Raw genomic sequence first — 25,959 nt, forward strand, 5'->3', positions numbered from 1 at the left:
CCTGGCCCCTTATGTGGTAGTAAGGCGCTGTCATGTCCGCCCTTACAAAGCTGAAGTGCGCCACAAATCTGTGTTGCACCATCAATTCCCATCTTGCTACCCTGGGCAGGGTTGGATCTTCCCGACCCCAATCTAGATCATTACTAGAACCACATGGCTGTTCTTCATCCCATCCAAGAAAAAAAAAAAAAAAGTTATTTACCGCAGTGTTTTCATTATATGCAAGTTCAGTAATCTTCATTACTCTAATATATTCTTAAGAACGACATTTGAGTAGCATTAAGCCAGGGAAGACCAAACATCCAAGCTCTCCATAAGGAAGAGATAGTCATGATGGTCTCCCCAGCTTTAAAGCCTATGCTTATTCCATTGTTAGCCTTTTGGACAGCAAGTGCCACCCAGAACAAGTGACACATTGCCAAAGGGCTTTCCTGAAAGCCAGAAAGACAAGCCACTAGCACAAGAAACAAACAAAAGACCACCACCACCACACCACCCCCCCTCCCCCTACTAGGGGTGATAAAAAAAAAAAAAAAAGGTCTAGATGTCAAAGTACTGCAGGTTTACACCTTGCATATTTACAAAAAAAGTGAACTGGTCTGCAGTTCAGTAAGTGCCATAAAAAGTTCTGATACAAGTTTCAAAATTCAAGTTTAAAATTTGTCAAGGACAAGCCATCTCTTACATTTCTGCCATAACAAGCAAACAAGACTTACCAGCTCACTCCAATTGATTTGTAATCTCTTAAACAAAAGTTTAGATGAAAGCAAAAGGTCTTTCTTTCTTCAATAGGAAGCATAGTACATAAAAGATAACTAACTAACCAACCAACCAACCAACCAACCAACCAACGTAAAGCCATGTCACAGCTCCCTTTATCTCAGGAAAAAGACTGTTACCCATTATGGGCTGGCAGTATACTCCCCTAGAGATGTGGGGATATTAGATGAATGTTTCAGTACTTTATGAAGATAATAAAATTAAGTGTCCAATGACAGTAAAAAAAAAAAAAAAGTTCTCTGAAGTGCATTTTCATTTTTATTTCAAAATTTTAGACAAATGACTTGGTATATAAATCTGATTCTTCTTTACAGAATATAAAGATAATTCCCTCATTACTTCAGTATAAAGTGTTTTACAAGCTTGAAGACACAGTTGCATAAGTGTTTCTTACATGGGGGTATCCAAAACAGACTGCCTCATTTCTACACAAGTTACACAGACTACATCAGTTAAAGAAACAATCTAGTGAATAAGAGTTGACTAAAGTGAGTGTGATACTAGAACAGTGCAAATTCAAAGTAAGGCCAAGTCAGTAAACTTTGTTAGGTCATTGCAGGTAAGAGTGGAGAGACTTGTGAAAGTGGATCATCATATTTTAAAAGTCTAGTCATAGGGATTGAGGGATTTAACTACAAATGGGTGAGCTCTTTAATACCATAAAATAAATGCAAAGACCAAGCAGTGTACTGATGAGGTTAGTGGAGGCTTACTGTGCCAGTTTATCTGCAGCATGCTAAGACAAACTATAACCTCTTAAAACCAAGTGTAAGAACCACTGAACATTTGAGTTGGAGATGTTTTCAGCATTCAGGTGTGTCTTATTTTGGATGGTGTGTAGTTTTTGTCTATTACTTCATCTTGTAGAAACATGTGAAGACAGCGCTCATTCTGAGCCAAAGGATGGCCAGCAACTCTAGGAGAGAAAAAGACTAGTTAGTATTGCAAGCAAAAAGTGCTAAAAAAAAAAAAAAAAAAAAAAAAAAAAAACCACCACACAGGTGCTCAGGTTTTAGGAAGTCAGAGTCCAAGAGCTCTGAAAAAGCTACCTCACATCCACAAGTCTAGCATACACAACCAAACATAAGAAGTACTAGGCTGGACGCCAACCTTTTCTTCACTACAGGAAGTAAGAGCCATCACTACAAAGTCTCTTGAAGTATTTCAGCTTGTGGATGCCCTCATGGACCTAGGTATACACCTAGTGGTATGTTTATAGAGAGCACTCCAGTAGCATCAGGAGACTGGTCTATTGTCCATGTTATGGAAGTACCATGCCACACCTATGTTCAAGCAAGCATTGTGTGTCAGTTCATTAGAGAAAAAAAAGCCATATTTAAGACATGAAAGTAATCTCCAACTATGACCTGGTAATATAGTGCTTTAAAGTGGTAACTTCGTGTCCAAAGACAAGTCAATTTGTTCTTGTCCCTCAAACTTAACCCCAAAAATGCAGCTGCCTTGATCAGTCCAAGGAAAAAAGAGAGGGGAAGAAGGAAAGGAGGCAGGCAAGTGCCATCTTGTATCCACCCAAGATCCAAAAGGTGTGTGAAAAGGGTAATCTTGCCTCTCCAGGTCCAACTACTTGCTTTAAAACGCATTGTATTCTGAAATGTTACTAAACGTGGCAAATACCTCTTCTGGCAAGAGCAGCAGCACTAGTTGCATTGCAAAAGCTACACCAGAAAGTCTGCTCTGTACATTATACTAAAGTCACCAAGACAAATTAGCCTTGAAGCAAAGACTCTTGTCACAGACTGCCAATAAGTCTATCAGGGCAACTGCACTAGGGGAAACAAAACAAAAAACCCCACCCCAGCCAGAGTGATGTAGTGCTACTTAAAAGCTCAACCTGAGCTTGTCTCTGCAGGTTACCAAGGAAATCACACACAAAAAAAACTAAGTCACAAGCCTCCAGAAACTGAAAGCTTTGGCAGCAGCTCCCCTAGAAGCTACTCCCTGCTGGCTTTAAGTGTCCTAGCAACTTTTACATTAGTTGACCTAGTGGAGAATTAGTGTTAAAACTAGTCCTAGCTGAACTTCAGCCTTAGTTTTAAAATGGAAGCATAGTATGACAAATGCTTGATTTAAACAGGTGAGATCTTGGTTCCCTACCATGTTTATTTCCAAACAGCAGCATGCTCCATTGTTAGAAAAAGCTCTTTTCATTAGCTTAGCTCAAGCCATTAAGGTAGATTATGCTGAACCTCTATTGATTCATAAATTAACACAAAACACCAAAAAACAGACCCAGGAGTTGCCTGAAAAAAGCAGTAATTGATGCCTCTTTAAATACAGCTGGACCAGCAGCAATAAACTACATTAAAAGCTAGTCTTGCAGGTAGAAGAAACAAATGAAGTCAACATTTCCACAAGATCAATGCATTGTTAGCTATTCAAAATAGATTCAGTTTTTCCCAGCAAGCTTATGGACAGCAATAAGTCTGTCTAGGGGCAAACAGCCAATTACAAGGAACCCAAATACTATGCTGTTGTAAGATGCTTTTTGTTTTCACTGTATGCTGTTCAAAATAACTTGCCAGTAAAATAGTTGCTTCCCTTTCCATCATGTCTTCCTCCAAGAGATGCATGTTAAGTGTTCTGCTCAGTGCAGTATCCACTTCTAAAAGGAGGCTTGCCATGAGCTCTACTCTTCAACTTGAAGACATTTGGAGTGCTTTACCATGAAATCCTCTTACAGGCATAAGAGGAGCCATCTACTTAAAGGCATTCTCTCTAGGAAGAAGGCTGTATGCATCACTGATTGAGACAAATTGCTTGGTAAAGCACTAGTGGTTATTTAGCAATAATGATTAGGGGGAAAGAGGGTTACCAGCCTCCAAATCCCAGTTTGCAGTTTTTGAAAAGAGATACCAATAAAAGCATCATTAACATACTGATCTGGGGAAGGTGGCAAACTTCTGAACAGGTTAGTCAGTCCAGATTTATGAAGCACATGGGTAATAAAGATGTCTGGACACACCAAGCATGAATGAAAAAATGGGTTTAGTATTGGTTTAAGAGGGTATTCAGAAAACCATTTGTAAATGATTTTAGAGGAACTAGGGTCTGTTATTAGAGACAAATGAAGCACTCTAGAGTGAGTTGGAACAGATCAAGTTTATACTTAAGTAGATCTGCTAGCCCCAGTCTCAAGTTACTCTTCAAAAATATGCATTTAACCCCCACACACAAAAAAAAGAGTTCGAGTACTGAATACCTGGAGGCCAACGAATATCTTGAACTGAGATTTTTTTTAAAAAGACAAACACTATCCATCAGTGCACACATGCCCCTACTGAACTAAGCCACATTTTAAGCTACTGAGGTGTTGTTTTTGTTTTTTTAATCTACACAACCTCCAACTTGTGGACATGCCCATACCTACACAAACCTTTCCAAAGTCAAACCAAACTGTTGGGTACTCCAATGGATTTGGAGTGAGAACAAATACCTACGTACATTGAGACATGTTTACAAATGCTGCAGTTTACTTATTCATCTTCTAGTACGATTAATTCTTATTATTTCCTCAGAACCTCAAATTTTAAAAAAATCAAGGTTGAGAAATGCATCTTCACAGATCTATGCAGCATTTCTCTTCACTTTCCAATAATCTGTGGATGCAACTGGTATTAAGCTTTCTATCACTGCAGGTCTAAACTCAAGTAATAAGATGCTAGCTTTGCTTCCTTGAGAGAGAGTTCTTGTGTTACCCCAAGTTGGGCTGTGTAGAAGTAAAAGAATTACCTGGGTAGTTTGTTACTTGGCATGTAGCTAGAACACTATTTGAGTGTATGAAGACAGGAGTATGAAACTGGACATAGGCCCGCAAACTCTGGGTTAGGGTAGGAAACAAGAGCAAGGAAGGTGATGTCATGGTGGGTATGTCTACTACTGACCACAAGACCAGGAGGATGAGGTCTGTGAGGCTTTCTTCAGACAAATAAAATGGTGCAAATCTTTAAGAAAGAGGATGTGGGGGAACTACAGACTGGCCAGCCTCACCTCAGCCCTTGGGGGAATGGGAGTGGGAAGAAACAAAAAGAAACCCCAGATAATGGAGCAGGTCCTTGTCACAACCAAATTAAGTACTGCCCATACCACAAGCAAGAAATATATTAATCAAAACAGTTTTAATCTATACAAGGTAACTAAGGGTTAACAAGATGAAAATAACAAGTTTTTTCTTCTGCGCATGTCAAAAAGAAATTTATTTATGCGCCACTAACAGAGATAAAAACTTTTGCCTTCTTTGCTTTATATAAATCATTGTAAGTGGTCGGAATGACAGGGGAGTGTTCCTATGATAACACCCTAGTTAAGACCACTATACAATTGGCGATAGTAATTAAATTTATGACATGGCGAAAAACAATTGGCTAATATACAAATAAAACCCATCTTCACTTCCGTGAAGAAGGGGGGACCTCCGTATGAACCTTGGAGACCTCTGATCAAGTTGTCAGTTACTCTGATACGTGTGATCACTTGCCAGTGCCCCCCTTGCGTCTCGACCCAATCTTAAGACGTAAATCACCGACCTGCCGGCCCGATTTCCCCCCCCCACCCCCGTTTATCTGCCCGACAAACTTTCATGCAGACCGACCTTTGAACCTTAAGCTGTAACTAACCAAATATCTCCGACCTCTGTCTTTCACCACCTTAACGGCATGAGTAAATAATCTTGCTTTGCAACCGATAAGCGTCTGTGCCCAATTCCACTCCAAGCATCATAAGTACCCGCCTGACGGCCTTCAAAGGTCTCGTACCCTTCACTGCAGTGCACAGCAGTGACAGTCCTCAAGGACTATTTCTAAGCACTTGAAGAAGGTGATCAGGAACAGTCGTCCCTGGTTAATCCATGTTGAGTCAAGCCTAACCAACTTCATCATAGAAGGCAGTTAGACGACTGGCTTTGTGGCTATGGAGAGAGCGAGCCTTAGCTAGAATGATCTAGTTGGAGTTGGTCCTGCTTTGAGGTTGGACCAGATGACTTCCCGAGGTCCCTTTCAACCCTGATTCTATTGGAGAGAAACATTTATACTTTTTCAGAAAGGATATTTTACAATAAAATAAAAATATGCATAAGCCAACAACACCTTCCTTACATCTGCAAGGAAACTAAATAGCTACAAATCCATTGTAAACTTTATTTTTCAACTGATGGATCATACCTTCTTCAGTTTGACAAGCAAAAACTATTTTTGAATGCTGTAATTGGAGCAGTAAGTTGCATAAATAAAGTCTTGGAGTTTAACACTGGAAATTTAATATTAACACCTGAATAACTGAGGTGAGCATGGTTTTGGGTTCTGGCTTCAGCTAGAAAGCTGTTTATGATTGTTCTGTATATAGCATTGCCACTGAAGTTTGAGTTTTTAGAAAACTCAACTTTTTTTAGCATTATAAATCAAAAAAGTTCACAACTCACTTGTTTATGAATTGCTCAAGACCTTGTTTTCTTTCTTCTATAAAAGAATCATCAAAAATGCCATCATCTCCTCTAAAAGGAAGCTGACGAAGCAGCGCTTTTCCAGGTAAAGGTGGTACCACAACCTGAAATTAAAAAAAAAAAAAGAAGTCCATTTATCTCCATAAATTCTGACCAGTAAGCATATAAGATGGTCTCTAGCAGTGACTTTGTAGTGTAGTCCATTCATCAGAATAAGCTAGTGTTGCCCACACAGAAGCAGGGTCACACACAAATCTCATTCTGAGTTAAGTACAGTTAGACCTTTCAGCCACTTCAGGGTGCTAAGAACACTCAAAGTTGTTTTTTATTTTTTAATTGAAATAAAAAGGACAAATTGCAACACTGGACCATTGTTTAACACCTGGCTGACCACAGAGAAGCCATGCCACCACTAGTAAAAATATGCAATGGTTGTATACAAGGTAATTTTGTAATTGAGCACTAGGTAGCTTTACATTTTTTAGCATTACTCACTTTGCTTTCTCTTTCTAGCTCATTTCTCAGCCATTCAAAGTCACTGTACCTCCTTCTGACAGTAGATTCTTTTAATTTGAAGATGGGAAGATTAGTCTGAAAAAGAGAGCACATCACTATTATCAGCCACCACTACAGGAAGAATGATAGAAGAGGAAACTGCTTCTTACAAAAGTCTGAGTCAGGATGCACAAGACCCTTTCTTCTAGTCAAGGAGAACACTGCAGAATTCTAGAGATGTAATTTTGCCTTAAGCCCAGTGTTGGTCTGGCACAAGATAGTGGTCCTTACCCCTCAAGGGCTAGAGTTCCCTCTACAGTCCCTGGTGACCTAAGTCACTGCTGTGGAATGGGGGAGAAGAAAGAAGGAATCCTGAGCAACTGGAGAGCTGGAGGATAGAAGATACATGGGAAGGAGAATGCTCCCCATAGAAAGTAGGCAAAGTCCATGTATAGTGATATGGAAGAAGGAGACTTGGTCCATGCACACAAGCTAGAAAAGATATTGGTAGGGTTTTTTTTGTTTTGTTTTAATACAGGTAACAAGTCCAACCTTGATGCAGCAATAGGAATAGGGAATTTATTTCATGGCCAAGGATGGGGGAGAAGAGTTGCCCAGACTTTAACAAGATCCTCAAATATGGGTAAAGGTATTCTAGGAGACACCAGGAACCTTGGAGGGAAATAGGGACCCCTCTATCCCCAAACCCCTCACTAGCAAACAGGTAGTGCAGCCACTGGCTGCTTGAACAGCTTTCACTTTTCACTATTTTAACTCATTGTGAAGTTAAAGATTTCATAGACTAAACCAGGGAAGTTTACCTGGCAGCCCACAGTTGCATGCAAGGAGTTGGAATATGGCCATCTGGGGCCTGCAATTTCTCTCCAACCCCTATTGCTCTGACAGCAACAGCAGCCATAGCCTCTAGGCTCCCCAACCCACCTCTACCCCCAGGTGGCAGTGAGGGGGCAAGAGGCACTGAGGGCAAGCCCAGGTTCATGTGTAGAAGACATCTTGTGCAGCAAGGGGCAGGAAGACAGAACCCCATTTGTATGCCTGCATGTTGCAGCAGGGGAATGGGGTAGGCAGTGCCTACATGGCTCTGTGGCTCCACTAGTAAGCCTTGTAGGGGCCACTTTCCCCAGGGCCACAAAAGTTGGACAGCCCTGGATTTAAAGCTAAATGAGGAGGGGGGGGGGGAAAAAAAAGGAGAAAAATTGACCACTGCATATTTGAGGGACATTTAGAGGATTGTTTGAAGTAGGCACTTAAGCCTAGTGGTTACTCAAGGTTTAATTTTAGGCAGAATGATAAGTTAAGTGACCTAGAAGTGCCATGCATCTTATGAAATAAACAATGTATGCATAGATCCTAAATAAGTTTCTCTATAGAACTGTTCAGTTTAGACAAACTTAGTACCAACTCCCAGAAATTCATAAGCAACTCTGCTTTGTTTTGTACCTTCCACAGGGGCTATTGCAACACAATGTTTCAGGCATGCAGTCTAATCTCTGAAGGTTTAAAAGCACTTGAAGTCTTTCCCAGGTAACTACAACAAGCAATAACTAAGATCAAAATTGCACCTAACAAAACTCTTATTATGCTAAAAGTCAAGCTTATATTTAAGGATGCTGGCTTTGTGCTAGAGAATAATCTCCACCCCCCCCCCACAACAGGGAATAAAGTTAAGCCCCCTAGAGCGTAGAATGAAGATTCCCAGGAACAGAGCACTGGATTATCTCTCTCTGATTTCACCTATTGGCTTTTTAACCAAGTTCAGCCTTCTGTATTAAGATATTAACGCTTTGTAAACTGTCTAAAGATAGGGAGGCCTTTACTATACAGAGCATTTTCTGCAGGTGAGAGTTTACATTAAGATTCCTCCTCAAGTTACTTGACAAAAGGGATTAGCTGCTCTTTTATTCAATGTTAAGATCAAACCTGCGAAGAAGTTTTCCAGAAGTATGAAAATTCTTGGGTATGAAGTCTATGAAGTTAATCTCTGAACAATACATCAGGCTTACAGATACAATGCAGGAGAAGTGCCAGTTCAGCTCATCTTACCTTCCACATTCCCTTTTGAACTTTTGACACGCATGCGATTCTCCAACTCATAGAGTTAACTATTTCAGTACTTGCAATGCATTTTTTCTTTCCTGAGCCACACTTCCTCCAGTTTTGAAGATTAGTGAACAACTAGGTCCACTTTATAGCATTTGGGAAATCTCTATCCAATGCATCTGCACATTAAGTGACATGTCATGATGAGTCTCTTAAGTATTGTATGAATTGGTCATGTAACTAGTAAGTTATTGATAGAGATAACCATGATTTATTTTACGTACCAAGGAGTTGAGAGGAACAAGTCAGGCTCCTATCTACTGTACCACAAATTGTTTCAGGAGTGAAATGCTAGAAGGCAAGGGCTTAAAACAAATTTAAAACCCCCATTTCCCCTTTTAAGGGAGATCTTGCCAAGTCAGAAGTAGGTACAATTTGTGGTGTCAATACAAGCAAGCAGCCCTCCTAAACCTATGTATGCATTAGGCACTCTCCTTCCCACAAGCAGCAAAGTTAGCTTTTCATTCTGTTACTCAGCAAGTCAGGTAAAGAGTCACATGAGGGAGTGATAACTGCTCCTGAAGTCCAGCTACATTCTTTCTGAACTATTCATTGAAGAGCTTTTGCAATCTGAACTTGTCATTAGTAGATAGGCAACAGATGATGAGTCTAGCTCACTCTAGAGCAATGACAACTTTCCATGATTAAAAGAGCAGTAAGCATCATCAGCAGAGGGAAGAGACTACAGAAATAGCATCTTTGACTCCGTTACCAATATTAGAATTACACCAAGGGGTTATTCCAAGAGCCTGCCACTTTTCTTTTCATGTTACAAAGAGAAGTGAGGTGACATTTTGTCAAAATTATGCACCATCAGGGCATCTTGTGTACTCTACAGAAATCTGGCCACTGAAGCCAGTGCTTCATTTTCCACTAGGAAAAGACAACCAAAAGGTAAGAAATAAGATTTATTCTGCAAGTCAATCCTGGAGTTACCAGCTCAAGATGCATGTTTTTGGCTTTTACAGGTGGTTTTGTAGCCAGATGACTCTAGTCTCTTCCCAGCAGTGTGGGCTATAGGGAAGAACTCCTTAGGCCAGAGCTTGACCCATGAACCCCCAACCCCATTGTTGGCAATAGATGGAGGCACCTTTAGACACTTGATTGTGTCCAACAGTCCATTTTAAGCTGGAATTAACATCTATTCTTATAGTCTAGTTGAAGAATCATTCTTCCCTTTCACAAAATTCTACCAATTAAAAAAGGATCTAGACAACATCTTATTTACTGAGCTTAAAATACTGATATACATTGAAGTCTTCCAAATTTAAAAAGGCACATGGCTGCTCAAATGGACATCAGACAACTAGGCCAGAGTTTCCCTGGCTTAAACTACGATCCAAAAGCACCAAGAACCTCAACTGTAACCATAACCAGATACTCTAGGAGCACAGGTAGCTGGTCTTGGAAATAGACATTTAGTTCTACTAAACTCAGTTGGAAGAGACATGTTACACTAAACAGTGTTTGGGACTAGTGGCTGGTATTCCTGCTTTAATTCAGGACCACTGCTGTTGTTTTTAGGATTTCTGGAAGCATATACCCCCACCCCAAAAAGCCCTTCCAAAACAGAGGAAAAAAAAAAGTCAGTCAGGGTTGGGGGCATTCAGGAATATTCAAGAAAGCATCATGTTGCACAGTAACTAGGCCACCTACACTGTAAGAGAGCCACAAGAGATTCAGATCTAAGCCTAGAAAGGCATTGAAAGAAGCTGTAGTTCCTGTTGAAACAGAGGCAATGCCATCTTAGACTTGGCTCAGGGAGTTTATTAAAAAAGTTTGGTACAAATCCAGCTAAATTGCTAGTTTAGTCAATTTTGAGGCACCTCATGGTATTAGACAAACAAACAAACAAAAACCCACACACACCATACATACCAGGTGGTCAGATGTCTGGATATCGGCGATGACCCATGATGTGCTCAAGACAGTTGAGCGAGACTACCCATCAGAAGAGAGACTGAGGGGACTGACTGAATTCTCCCCCACTCTCCACCAATACACATACACCCATCATGGGCTCAAGGACTGTTTAAGGCTCTTGAACATTTCTTACAACAGCAATTTAGCATATAAAATGTTGCCCAAGATGGTTTTACAACTTGTAAACTCCACATCAATTCAGTTACTATGTATGGGGTCTGGTTTCAAGTGTTATGCAGTAATTTCTTAACCCCTTTACCACTGGCTACCAGATTATGTGTCTTTGATTATGTTAACATACACCAACTACATATCCACATGGCTAACATGCACAGGGTCCTACACCATTTCTCACCTCTACAAAGGTGCATAAAAATAATCATGATTGTTTTCTTTGAAATAGTTAAAAAAAGGTACAGTTGTGCTACTAAAGCAGAACTCTGGAGAAGGGGAAAAATTCTTTGGACTTCTGGTTACTACTTAACTACACAGAATTAGTGGAGGGTTTGTTTCCTCCAGTTTACAGTTGTGGGAACTTAAGTGACCTTTCTTCTAATCTACCGAACCCAGAGTCATGATGTACCTATGAACTAAACCTTAGAATATGCTAGGTGCAAAACAAGTGGCTAAGAACATAGCTCAGGAGCAGTCCTGACAAGCCAATACACACACTCAAGACAAAGCTAAGTAGCATCTGCAGAGCACAGGCATGTGCTTGCAGTAGAGTAGCCTCAGTTTTGAGAGGTAGCATACATTAGTGTAGGACAAGCCTCAGATCAGTGCTGCTATAAAACTTGGCAGATGTGATAGACATATCATTGTCTTATCTTTAAAGTTTCCTCCCTCTTGGGTCACCCTGCAACCAGGCTAAGTATACTTCCCTTACCTACTCTTCCCCATTCAAGAGTACAGGCATAGGAATGCCCCGTAACAGAACCCTACTGTTCCAGAATTTAGAGTGTAGTTAGAGCCTGCTACTGTGTTAGCAGAAGCCAAGAATAGCCTAGTCACCTTGATGGCTTCCTTCTTTGAGAAGCTATTTATGTACACCAATTTGTGCGTTGATGCTCTGGGTACTGCCCCACCTGCAACTCCAAGTTGAGCAAGAAGTCCAGCACCTCAGAATTGAATCCTGGTTCTTGTAGCTGCCCATCTAAGCAGAGTTGTTCTAGAAGCAGTCTGGCTGTGGGCTGGCCAAAGCAGCTGTTCTTGGCTAACACTAAGTATTTAAGACACTTGAGGTGAAGTACATGGCATACAATGCACATGGAGAGACAGTATTGTTAGATTGTGATTTTGGGCAGCTCCTGGAGCATTTAACTCCTGGACTGTCTACATATTAACACCTGAAACTAGTTTTAAAGCACTTGTTTGGCAGTAGTGGTGTTTATAGAACATGCGGGGCGGGGAAGTGAGTGCTTTAAAGCAGCTCCAAGCTGCTCCAATTAAAAAGCACCCGGAGCATCATGTGCATTAGAATCCCAGTGCTGGAAAAAAGGTACTGGGGCACTAACTAAAGCTTGAACAAGCTTTAAGAGTGCCCCCACCACCATTTTTCAGCACAGGGATACAGATGCACATGTGATTCTCACATCTGCTCGGAGACATTTCAATTACAGCATGTCAGAGCAGCCACTCTGCATATGTATAGGTGCTCCAGAGTTGCACTATTCCAGGGCACAATTCTCTCCAATCTTTTAGCTAGCTTGTGTTACACCAATGTGTAGCCACTCTAGTGTCAACCCCCTGACCCAGATCAGTCCCACTGCCCCCACTGCTTACTTGTGGCTGCCCATGCTGTCTGTCCAGGAAAGCAGGCAGAGAAGGGTTAATCTGCCTGGCTGGCTGCTGCCACTGCTCTCTGGGCTAGGCTCAACCTGGAGAAGAGCAGCAGTGACAGGGGCCAGGCAGGTAGGCCAACCCTTCTCTGCCTGCTCCCCCAGGATGGACAGAGCAGGCAGCCACAAGTAAACTGGAGGAGGAAGGCTAGGTTCTTACCTTTCAGTCCTCTAGGCCTCCGCTAGCCTGATTGTGCAACTGCTCCAAGCTTGAGCCAGCACCAATATGGATTGGTATTTGATAAGTTCAGTGTAGTGTGCAACAAGGTCTTTAAGTCAGCCAAGGTTCAACTGGCCAGGGCTACTCCTCCCACCCATGTACAGGGCTGACAGCAGGCAGATGCTACAGCTTGAGTTCACTACTATTGAGGGGAGATGTTAAGAAAAAAAAAAAAAAGTTGGGAGGGGAGGGGGAAGAAAAGACAGACATCTCCTGTGTTTTGACATGTAGGAGAGGGCTCTCTCCCCCCAGAAGCAGCTAACTCCAGCTATTGCCACCCTATGGAATTACATTCTACACAACTTTTCATTCAGAGGTCTGCTCCTGCACCACTGTTGTTTGCTGGAGCTGGATGAATGTAAGGGCAAAATAGAAACAGCAGGGTGAGGCACCCCACTCATGATCCACTTGGGTGCCAGGGCTCAATCTGCTTGCCCACCCATTATTGTAGGCAAGTTATTTTATTGCAAGTTGGTCTTCACCCTCTACAGTAATGCTCAACTAGGAAGCTGCAAGGCTCTGGGGTATCCCAATCTTTTCAAGGGTGGCACAGAGTACCATACAATGACTGCACACCTAAGTGCCAACATAATTCACAAGATAAGCCCAGAGACTTCAAATTAGGAATCTATAAAAAAAAAAAAAAAAAAGTTTACACACACCAAAAAAACCACAAGAAAGCCACACAGCAGAAAAAGCCAAGAAGAAAAAGACCACCACCACCACCCACCATTCTGACTTCTTGTGAGCTTCAGTTATTTCACAACTGAAGAACTGCTCTATTACATTTTTCTATAGTCAAGAAATGAAGGCTAAGAGCTGGCATTCAGAAGAATCACTTAAGCCTAAAAAAAAAAAAAAAGTTGGAAGAAAAACTATTCAAATTTAAAAGCTCCAGCAAAGCATTCCCTTCTTTTTCATGTAACTTAGTTTTACTTTAAACTGCACATAGACTGGTCATTAAATCAGAATGAAAGCTTTGCCTGTAAGTAGGAATACAGGTTGTAGCCATATTGGCCTGTAACTAGGTATTTGTGGAACTAGTGCCAATATATTTTAGACTTGTTTAAAAACAAAAACCAGCCAAACAAAAAAAAAAAAAAAAAAAAAAAAACAAAAAACAGAAACCCAAACCCCCCCCCCCCCAAAAAAAAACAAAACAAAACAAAACCAACCCCAAACAACCTACAGGTAAGCCCACTGGTTTCACTAATTATTTCTCAAAACAGTAAGAAGAATCAAGTGGCAAATACCCTGCCATGCTGAAAACATTCCATGGTATTCAGTTTGCTCTGTTCTGCAGGAATTGGAAAAAGCCACCTTAAAAAAAAAAAAAAGTTGTGGGCTGCTACAGCTGATGTCCAATAGCTGCAGTTACTTCACATTCCCTCAAGACTGCAAAATTCCATTTTTTAAGTAAAGGCTGCCAATTGGACTCAAGAACACTGCATTATTGGTCCCTTCCTCTTCTTTTAGAGATGAGAATAAAGCTGCCCTGTTGCCATAGCATCTACTTTGATGCTGTCTTTTCAAGTATGTTATAGTAGCCTTGATATAACTATTTCCATTAAAATAGTTTGGATAAAGAAAAAAAAAAAAAGTTAGTTTATTTCTGCTACAGGCTCATAAGCCATTAGCTCCAAGAGAGGTTATGGAAAGATCTTTACAGCCATGAACATGCAACCTTTGGGGGTCTTTGGCAAAGGAAAGAAAAAAAAAAAAAAAATCACATTTTCATGACACTATTTACATCAAAAGATCTGATGCACTGCAAGTCAGTAGCATGCAAAATTGGGAGAGTTATGATGCCTTTTCAAAGTATCCTGCCAATTAGTTTCTGGAGTACTGTAGAAGGCAATGACTCCCTTTCCCCTCCCCAGCTCATGTTTTGATGAAGCTAGCAAATTTGAGACCCTAACTATAGCAAAGAGTTCTCCTCATGACAGCTTCTAAAGCAGGGTCTTGTTCAGATGGATTAGCCTTTCCAGCCCTTTAAGATCTGCCAAAAACCCTACACTCTAGGTATTCATCAAGTTCCATGGACTCATTACAGGGAGCAAGTCCTGCTCATAAGCCATTTGAGTGTCTGCAACTCCTCTACTGAAGTTAATATCTAAAAGTCTGAACTAAATATGCATAAAAGATACAAGAAGGACCAGGATAGGTAAGGAGGTCATGGCAGCAACTTAGGATACAGAGTACAAGACAGTGGAAGCAGAGGGCTACAGTCTGGATGTAGAAACAAAAAGGTAACAATTGTTACGTGTTCCACATTTAGAATGAGGCAATAAGCAAGTAGTTTGTATTCTAGGAAAGCCAGAATTGTTACAGCCTTGTTTACTTCCGAAACCTCTCACCATGTTAGCACATCAAGAAAAACAGGATGAGTGATGGGTACTCGGGTCTCAAGGAGCAGCAGTTCTGCATCTTCAGCAGTCTAAATCAAGAACAGGTTCTCTCCCCCCTTGGAGAGAAAGAAGGAAAAAAAAAAAAAGAATTGAGTTATAGCACATCCTTGATTATCTGAATAGCAACTATTTCTGCCCCATCCTCCTCAGCTTGCCACCAAGTGTTAACAACCTGTTCTCAAGCTTTAACATAGTACTGCATCTCTAGAGTACAATACTACCCACTACAAAGTTAACTGTTCTTATGCTTGTGTACTATGTGGTACTGCATCTCTATTCTATTCATTGATGTAGCAGCTTGTAGCTGAACTCCTTCAAATATCTGACCGGTGCTATCCAAGGGAGGCTAGAGAATGTCCTATTTTCAGGTTACAGACTACAGTAAGTATGAACAAAAAAAAAAATTATCCAGCTACAATATGCCTGTACATCATTCAAGATAGATATAGGAAATGCAGGATGTTGAGCATGCAGTAAGTTTTCAGATAAATGGTAAGCATTACTGAAATAATGTACTAAGCATCTTCACATCCGGGTGACTGGTACCTCCCGAGTCTGGGGGGGCAACCACAGAAGCTACTAGCAGAGGGAAGGGCAGAGCTGGCGAGCATCTGCTGGCAGCAGGGATGACCCTATTGGGGGGGGAGGGGGAAAAGCACATGCCACCCCCACTTCTGTTAAACAGGCTGTTGGTTTTCAACCTTTCAAGACTCAAGGCACTTCTCTATAACTTGTGGCACCCCATTTCAATACCGAATGTATTACAGTGCTTACCTCCTTTCAGAAAGGCCAGGCAGTCAGGGGCTAAGGGAAATGACTAGGCAGGGCAAGACAGGGAAGGGAGACCCTGACACACTGGTTAAGGTCCACTGAATTAAGGCCAGGGGCACAGGTAGCTTTCAGCTGCTTTAAAAGGGGACAGGGAGCTCCCACTGGGCAGGATGCATCAGCTGTTAAGAAGCAACTGATATTGGCTATGCTCTGCCTACTCATATAGCAATAGCTTTAGCCTTGCTTCATATATGGTGTTAAAAGTCTGGTGATTTGGTGCACTTGTAGCATGCAAAGCTAGCCTACATATTTAGTGTAGGTAGTTAATGCTCAGCAGTTAAGGGTCTAACTTAGAGTCTAGAAAGTAAGAGGGGGCATTTGCCCCCTCCTCCCATCTCACCAAGCTTACAGTGAAGGAAGAAGAAACAGGTTAACAAGGAAAAAGGGAACCTTTTGCGATCAAGAAGCAGAAAACAGACAGCTTATAGGGGAGTTTGCTAGGGACAGTCTGTTTGAAGATGAGGGGCAGGAAGAGGTGTCCAGATTAAGAGACCCAGATAAACGGCTGGAAGATATTACAATGCCAAAACAACTGCCACTGCCTGCTCTTCTGCATGCACCTGGGAGGTGTTTGTCCAGGCAGGACCACTCATTGTCAAGGTTTCCACCTAGGTCCTGGTCTGGCATGGTGGAAACTGCACCTGGCAGAGGACAGAGCAGCAAGGGTGATGTCATGGTGAGCACCTGCTACAGACCACCAGGTCAAGGAGGTGGAGGTTCTCTTTAAGCAGCTAGCATTAGTTTCCAGATCACAGGCCCTGGTTCTCATAGGAGGGACTTAAAAATAAATGTCACCTTGATATGTGCTGGGAGAGCAAAACAAGAGTACAAAGGCATCCAGGAAGTTTGGAGAGTTGGGGAGGCCAACTAGGGGCCATGCTCTTCTTGACCTGCTACCTCAAACAGAGGAGTTGGTGGGGAAATGTAGTAAACAGGTGCCAGCTTGGGCAACAGTGACTCAGTCAGAATCCTTTGAAAAGGAAGGAAGGGGAATAGCAGAATAGTGACCCTGGACTTCAGAAAAACAGACCTAGTTACTTTGGGAAACTCATGGGCAGGAACCCCTGGGAAGTCAGTCTGAGGGAGAAAAAACAAGTCCAGGACAGCTGGCTGTATTTTTGAAGAAGCCTCATTGAAAATGCAGGAACAAGCCACCCCAGTGAGCAGGAAGACTAGTAAGTGTGGCAGAAGACCAGCTTGGCTTAGCAGGGAACTCTTTAGTGCAGTAACACACAAAGAGGAAGTTTATAAAAGATTTCCACTCCTTGAACAAAACTAGAAAGGAGTATAAAAGTATTGCTCAGGTGTGCAGGGATAAAGTCAGGAAGGCCAAAGTGCAACTGGAAGGGAAGTGAAGGTTGCTAACATGCTTGTAGAAACCAAGAGAAAGATTAGAAGTAGTTTGGGTCCCTTACTGAGTGAGGGAGGCAACTTAGTGACAGATGAAACAGAAAGAAAGACCGAAGTACTCCATGCCTTTCACCTCAGTCTTCACAGGCAAGGTCAGCTCCCGGACTACTGCATCTACAGCTAAGTAATGTTAACAGCAACGAGGAACTTAAAACTAAAAGCAGGTATTCCTTTGTATTGATACAAAGTTTTAGGAAGTTCATATTTTAGGGAAGAGTAACTAAATTCTTTGCAGAGGGATAGTATTCTGACTAATCAGAACACCATCCATCTCAGAGATGGTGCATCTAAGCCATGAAATACTCATGTAGCCCAATGCTGTTCAAGTAATTGGGATCTTGTGTACCAACTGTTTAATTCCTTTCCAGAGTAAGTTTATAGGTTAACTCTTGCCTAATAAGTGGTAAAGCTTGGTACTAGTACTGTGCCTTTTATAGCACAAAGGCAAACAGTCAAACTTACTGCTGGAATAGCTTCTACTCAGTGTTTTAAATGCAAAAACACCTGCAAAGAAATTCACTATGTTGTGTTGCCTCTCTCAAGTTTTAGAGATTTCAGAAGGCTGTTTAGCTGGTCACTGCCAGAGTAAGTTACCATCCTATAAGGATATACAAAATAGTACCAAGATTCAGATACTAAGAGTATTATTCTTGTTACAGTAGCAATCAAAGCAATGTAAAGTTTGTTTTGAGCACAATTACAACCCAACCTTTAATATGAAGTATGTCACAAAGCAACAGACCTCCACCAGACTACAAAAAGTTAACTTTCCTTCTGCACTTCAAGTATAAGCATTTGCCTCCTGTTGACTGTAACAACATGGGTTCCACTATCACCAAGCTTCCTCCCATTTGGTAATAATCAATAATTATTAGCTTTCTAAACCTTCAGTTAGGAGGGATGCAACAAGGACTTCTCAACAAGCTCCATTAAATTAAGGCAGCTACAGAACCTCTCAATGGATCAATTGTTCACAGCTATTAACCTCCAAAAGGCAAGTGAGCATGCCCCTTTTAGATTAGGAGTTCAGAACCATCTCAGCAGGAAGGCTACAGGCATGCCAAGTGGCCAAGAACATGCAAGATTTCATAAGCCATGTGTCCCATCTCCTCCCCCTCCCCATGTTAATGGAGGCTTTTTATACCTGAAGAGAATATTCTCTTCAAGGTCAATTTCTGTCTTTGAATCTAAAGATAAGCCTTTATCAGGGACTGTCCCCAAATCAGATTTGCTACCCCCACCCCCAACAAAAACAACTTTTACTAAACCTATACAAGATTTTAGTTACATCCATAACTATGCTTGGAAAGCATGCTAGTGAGGCAGCATTGATTTAGTTCCATGAACAGTCATAATCTGGCTACACAACATAAAAAGTTTGATTAATTGTCCAAGATACTATTTGTGGCTTTGTTAATAGCCCATTACATTTTAATCGTAAGAATATTTCTAGCAAGTAGTAGTCCCAGAACTATTTAGTCAAGTTTCACATTAAAAGTGGTACACATTTAAAGTGCTCAAGAAGACAGCAATGCTTTATGCTGGAAGGAAGCTGTAAGATAAAAAGGAACTCTTTGCTTCCACCTAGATCAGTCAAGAATTTTTTTTATTTATTTATTTATTTTAATTCACACAGTTCAACCACAGCTGTTTACTTGTGAATTAGCATTGCTTTAAGGGACAAGGGACTGAATTGCTTCCTGCATCATTAGACCTAAGACACACACAAGATAGGCTTAAATTTAGTAGGGATAAGACAGCAGCATTAGAGGCCCATAACTGACTAGGTATGAAGACAAGTTTCATTCAGAAGGTCTCAAAGCAGTCTTCAAGAATAATAGCAGGCCACAAACAGCTCACATTACTGGGACAACTGCATGACAGTACTGAAGAACCTACAGAGTCATGACCGGTCTCAACTATCATGTAAGGGATTGATATTTGCCTATAAGGGAGAAGCCCTATTTTTTGCACTCCCCCCCCCCAACATCCATTCTACAACCTTTCAACTCTGCTAATCAATCTCTTCTATATTCTACAGCCCAAGTTTGTCTATAGCACAAGGAAGAAGTGCAAGATGGCAGCATAGTCTTTTAGTTGAAATAGCATCTTCCGCCCTGGTGTTCACCCCACCCATCCACAGCTCCAGGGAACAAAATATTTTGTTCCACACAGAACACTCATAACCCCTTTCAAACTTCATTGACAAGCTAAACTCTAGTAGTAGTCCCCTCTCCTAAAAAGGATTAAATTTATTAGTCATCCTAGCAGCTTTTCATGCCTACTCCAGTTTAATTTAACCTTTCTTGACCATGGAAGATTTTAAAGAAGGTCCTAGATAAGGTTTTACTAGGGCCTTTTAAGATTGTGAGTACTTCTAATTCTAGTAGGAGATGCACTTAAATAGTCCATCAGGCAATAATTTGCCATTTTCAGATGTTACATTGTTGGTGCAGTCATCTTGTGACAGTTAAGACACACCCATGTCTCCTATCATTTACTACTAATAGATCCAAGCTTTTAGGGACTAAGTGCATGACTTTGCACTTTGACTGCAAACAGAAGTGGAATGGAATGGAATAGTTTAAAGGGAAAAAAAAAAAAAGAAAAGAAAAAAAAGAAAATCACTTGCTTAATCATGTTAGATCTCCCAATCCTCCTTTCTTTGCAATGCTTCAAAGCATTTTCTATTGGCTGTTAGTTTACCTTAATTCTTTCCTTCAAAAGAATTTTAGAGTATTGTATGCTATCAGAGGACAAGCCAACTGTCCTGTAATTGGCCAAACCATTAATTTTCTGAGGAACATCTATCAAGTTTGCCATTCTACAGGTCTCACCTTCTCTTGCCTCTTGGAGTTTTGATAATCTGCAGGTCTAATAGGACAGAATATCAAAGTTTCACAATTCTGAAAGAGCTGCTATTAAAGGTTCATTGGCTGCCCCCTACCTCAAAAGATATTCAAGTACGTCATCCCTGTTCCACTGACAGGGCCTTCTGAGCAGAACTGCTTAGTCACCTTCATATGCATCAAGTTAATATCAATTAAAATTTAGTCTTCCCATAAAAGTAGATAAACAATATAAAACACTCGAGAGAGAGCTGCAAAGACTGCTGAAGCCTATTGCCAAAATTCCAGGCACACTGGTTAGAGATGATAGGCAGGAGAGACTTAAAAAGAGGCAGAAGAGGCTTTAAGTAGTTTGCCAAGAAAATATCTTGTTTATAAGCATCTTGTCATTGGGTGTTGGCCACAAGAATCTACTTTAAAATAAAGTTAATTTGAGCTATGCAGGAAACATTTGCCTGGCAGATTCATGTGCAATAAAGTATTGGCTAGGGACTCAGGCCATCTATAAATGGAAGCTCCAAATATTTTTACAGAGCAACGAGTTATAACACAACTTTTTCCTCTTCTAGTTGCTTACCCTAATCTAGAACTTCAGGGTTTGGGTTCAAACAACACAATAAGCAAGGAGCTTATTTCTCTTATCACTATATGTCATGACATTTTTAAATCAGCATTGAAGATATTCAAGGTTTGATGAAACTAGTAGCTAGCAGAAAGTCACCACAGCATTTGCAAACTACTTGAAGCAGGAGAGGTTCATGTTACAGATTTACTGTTCTTGGACAAGTTCAAATGACTCAGTTGAACAAGTGACAAAATGGCCTGCACCTATGGCTGCCAATAAATATTCAGTTAAAGGCATGATGGGATCTGATCTGCAATTCCAATACCACTTCCTGCCATGCCACCAGTGCAGGGGGAACTTGGGGTCAATCCCAACAAGTGATCAACAGTTGTCAGCAGCAGCAGGATGACATCAGGGCTCAACTGGCCTTTAGTGTAATCCCCGCTGGCCACTGAAATAGCTCAACAGCCATCAGGGAGCACACTAGGGTCTGGGTGTACTCCCAATGCTGCTACTGATCAGCAGCTAGCAAGGAACATGCTAGGGCCCATTTGAAAAATGTGGCTGGGTAGACTGCACTTAGGCTCATTTTAAGGCTAGATGGAAACAAATGTATTGCATTTATGTAATAAATTTTGAGGCTGGTTTTGCTTCCTATCAATCAATTGCATGAATGTGTGGACAGGTTGCACCTTAAAACAATTAAGCAGTTAACTGTAATCTTAAGCATAAAATCTGCTAGGGGTTTATATGCTTTTAAAGTACATGAATGTAGTTGAATAGCCTGGATTGGTGTTACTGTAGTTCCCTGAACTTGGATGAAATATGGTATATTGTCTAACAGCCAGTTAGACAATAAGAGGGAGAAAGAAAGGAACTTGTCCTTGCAAGCCTCAGTCAAGAAGAGGTGTGTGGGGGAAGAAGAGCAGTGACAACACCTAGTTGGGAATAAGGTCCAACCTACTCTAGAGGTGCTAACGTCTCCTTATTTGGAGAAGACTCCTATCCCCAAAAGCCCAATCATCTGCAAGTAGGTAACTTCAGTAACCATCTCCAAGAGTCTCCCACATGCGTGAACAAAACTAAAAATTGAGAGACTGCTTGAGGAAGATGCTGAGCCTTAAGTAACTTAAATTGGAATACACGTTCAGCACACTTACATCCTCTAGAAGAGAAGCAACATTTAAGAGTGTTTAAATCCCAAACAATAATTGACCCAGATCCTATTGGGTCACTTCCTTCTTACCTCATCCTTCCCCTCCAAGGAGAGTGGAGATCCTGTCATCTATTGACTCATTGCCAAGGCATCTGTTGGCAGTAACTACTAGTTGAGAAGTCTATCCTAAGCCTCCTTTTTAAAAAAAAAGGTGGTCTCCTTCACATTTGCTATTTCAGCAAAGCACTTTAGAAATCCTATAACAGGATCCCATTTATCAAGATGATACACACATCTCCTGCTGTCCTGCTCAGCTCTATTACTTGTTCTTGATATTGCACCTTCAACCTGAACAACATGCTTGTTTGAAAAAAATGCTGCTATAATCATAGAAAGTTAGGGTTAGAAGGGACCTCAGGATGTTATCTAGTCCAACCCACTGCTCAAAGCAGGACCATCTTACTAGATTCATCCCAGCTAAGGCTTAGTCTAGCTGGCTCTTAAACTTCTAAAGCTAGAGATTGCACCACCTCTGAGTAACTTGTTCCAGTGCTTTACCATCATCCTCATGGGAAAATTTTTCTTAATATGCAACCTAAACATCCCTTGCTGCAACTTGAGACTGTTGCCTCTTGTTTTATTGTCTGCCACCAACTACTTAGTCCAGTAGAGCAGACATTGCTTAGCATACCCTGATTATGTTAACTAGACTAGCTACACAAACTAGCAATTAGAGTAGCTTCTCATTAACTATTTGCAGTTAATATTAACTATGTAGAGTACAGTTAAATCATGAGGGCTTGACAACCAGCAGGTTGACTAGCTATTCAGCTCATTGCAATAAACTTTGCCTCCAGAGGAAGAAAAAAAGAAAGATAAAATCTAGCTTTTAGGTACTGAATTTAACCCCTATTATCAGTTGGGGTTGGAACCCATTTCAGAGCCTAACATTATAGCTGCAGTGATGTCTGGCAACACCACTTAAAAACCCAAGTCCCTTTAACAAAAGACAAACAGATACTAAAAACATCTAGCTCTGCCTGTACATATACCTCCAGCCCTCAAAAGTCTATTTCTGAGCATTCTTCAAAAAAAAAAAAAAAAAAAAAAAAAAAAGAGCTTTAGCTTCTAATAGCTCAATGCCCCTGCCCCCAAAGCAATCTGGTAGTTAGGAAACTCTTCTGGTAGGCACATGCAGTTTTGGAGCTTCTCAGGCCAAAAAGACTGTGAATCTAGGTCTGCCATTTCTTGGGTGAAAATTCTTACTTCTGGGCTATTGGAGAGAGTGAACAGCAGCCATTGCTACCACCTTTCTCTAGTCCCTCCAAAACAAAGAGCACTTAAATCTTCTTGGAATCAGGGCTGTAGTGAAGGCTGAGTTGTGAAGTAGAAGAAATGTTTTCCCCATGAACTTAGGTTGGCAACACACTTAAATCTTTACAAGAAAGATTTGGATCACACCCTTCTTTATGGTGGGGGGGGGGGGGTAAAAATCAAGATTCTGGCTTCAGAGGAAGCCATTTTTGGACACCCTACTCCTCACTGTGCAGGGACCAGAGATACCCAATTCAGGGCTTATTCTACCAGAGTGCAGAACTCTACCTTTTGCAGCACTTTGTGATTTGTGGATCTTCCCCAACATTTTATCTGGCAACACCAAACAAGAGGAAGCTGTACAGCTCTGGTATTCCCCCCACCCCAAGTAATTGAAGCAACTTTGACACCTCTCACTTCAGTTAGTGAATAGCTTCTCACCTGGCAGTATACCATGTACAAGTATACTTATTAGAATGAAATTTCAAAATAGAAAGTTGTGAAAGACAGCAACCAAGTGCCTCAAAAGTTGCACTACAGTTTTGCTACTTTTTGGCATTCAATTCCATAGCCAAAGCAATGAAGGCTTCTCACTGGTGCCAACAGGGTCAGAAAACAGTTTTATTTTAGTTGCAATAAAAAGCATGAATACCAAATAAAGCCTTTGCTAGTCAAGAAATGGTTGTAGAAGTAATCTTTCAGTTAGAAGTCAGTGGGGGCTTGACAATCCAGAAGAACTTCCAAGTATCAGAAGATGTACAAGCTTGCCATACTTGACAAAGATTAGGTGAATTTGTTTCAAATCAGAAGGATCAAGACAGAAAGATGTAGGTTCCAATCAGTGTAGCCTCCAGCAGCCAGTTTCTCCCAGACTGGCATTTGGGGCACTTTCATTATTAAAACCTCCAAAACACCTGCCAGGTTCTCCATTAACTGGTGGCAATATCTGAGAGAGCACAGGAAATGTTCATAAGTGATTACTAATAGTTTCACTTAAAATTTACAATTTCTAGGTTACCAACAAAAAAGAGGAGGCGCACAACCTGAATTAAACACTTGCGTCTCTCAACAGGCAGCTTCACTGCCTCTGGAATTGCACTGGGTGGAAAACCAGTACATCATTAGTTTCACTTCTCCTAATCAGAAGCCTTTGGGGTAGCAGCAAAGCCACAAAAAACAGCTTCAATTTCATATGGCTTCTTGTTATGGCTCCAAACAAGAACTCGGCATTTTTTTCACAGGAGTGCTCCCCTGCAGAGCCCAAGAGCCTGCAGAGGATGTTGCAATAGCACAGGCCCTCCCCTACCTCTAGGAGAGAGGTGTGTGGGGGTGGGAACACTGGGAAGACTCCCATAAGCCAGGCACCAACAGCTGAGCAGTGGGTCATCATGACCCAGAAGTGGGTAACAAGACTATATGAAAGGGTCACAAACAGGCTTTAAAAATGGATTCTTCTTTTAAAGAAGAAAAAAAGGTGGGAAACCATGGGTTTTCCCTTGCAGGCTGGCAGAGTCCCAGCCTATGAAGGGCTGCTTGGGGCCCCCCAGCCCCACACACACTGGGGGCAGCAGGTCAGGAGTGAGGGGCACTGGGTTGCACTGGCTGTTGGTATTTACAAATGGGTGCTGGTACAAGAAAAAAAAAGGTTGAGAACTCCTGGACAAAGCCAGCCCTGCCAGAAGCAGGGGGCCATACAAGCCTTTCAAAACACAACAGGGAGCTCCCAAGTAGAAAGCCTGATCTGCCTGCCCCCACCCCAACTCTGGACAGATAGGGTGGGGGAGGTAGAGGCCTCATTACAAGTGCAACAACTGGGGTTGAGTGGGTCCCTCCAGCATGGCGCAGGAGCAGAGAACAGAGGGCAAGAGGGGGCAGACAAGCAGGCACATGACCAGGGGCTTGTCCCCAGCTCCACTCCCTCTTCCAGTCTAGGAGAGTCTCCCAATGGGCTCAGGCCCCTGCAGATGGGGACGTGGTTACATCAACCCCTCAGGACCCACCTGCCTCCAGCAGGGTGGACACAGTGCCCAGCTCCCCTCAGGGGTCCTGAGCAGCAGCTCCCTGGGCAGGAAAACAACAGCTGCAGGGGGCTCCCAGCGTGGGGAAGAAGCCCCCTTCCCCCCAGCCCAGAGCAGGGCTGCAGGCCCCCGGGGAGGAGCAGCGGGCAGGGGAGACCCCCCGGGGGTCCCGCCCGCAGGCCTAGGTCTCTCCTGACCTTGACCCTGATCTCGTAGGTGGTGAAGCGGGCGCGGCCCACGCCCGTGGTCTGCGGGTTGCCCACATCGATCTCGAGGAAGTTGCTGGGTGGCCCGTAGGCGTCGTTCAGGTTCTGGGGCTTGCTGAGGAGGCGCCGGGTGTCCGCCACGGTCTCAGCCATGTCCGCGCCAGCACTGCCCCTCGCCGCACACCGTACCCACGGAGTCAAGTAGGCAGAGAAGACGGCAGCCGGTACCTACCCCCACCCGCCCGCGCGCCTCTTATCCCCCCACGCACAGCTGACGGCCCCGCGCCCCCACCCCCGCCCGGCCGCAGCGGATGCGCTGGGAGCTCGCGCGGGGCACGCCGGGAGCTGTAGTTCCCCCGCCGCCGCGGGG

The 25,959-nt window shown here is 42.2% G+C and overlaps 1 protein-coding gene across 1 annotated transcript; it reads right to left on the bottom strand.

Moving 5' to 3' along the window:
• Positions 1-1,025: 1,025 nt before the first annotated feature.
• On the bottom strand, positions 1,026-25,830 carry SNX3 (sorting nexin 3). The gene is made up of 4 exons (XM_006258512.4): positions 25,581-25,830; positions 6,731-6,826; positions 6,215-6,339; positions 1,026-1,696 (listed from the first exon to the last, which is right to left on the bottom strand). Exons 1-4 carry the CDS (start codon positions 25,740-25,742, stop codon positions 1,591-1,593), a joined length of 489 nt encoding a protein of 162 aa, XP_006258574.1. The 5' UTR covers positions 25,743-25,830; the 3' UTR covers positions 1,026-1,590.
• Positions 25,831-25,959: the final 129 nt, after the last annotated feature.

Source organism: Alligator mississippiensis, chromosome 1 (assembly GCF_030867095.1).
Source record: "Alligator mississippiensis isolate rAllMis1 chromosome 1, rAllMis1, whole genome shotgun sequence".
In the NCBI taxonomy this organism is placed as follows: domain Eukaryota; kingdom Metazoa; phylum Chordata; order Crocodylia; family Alligatoridae; genus Alligator; species Alligator mississippiensis.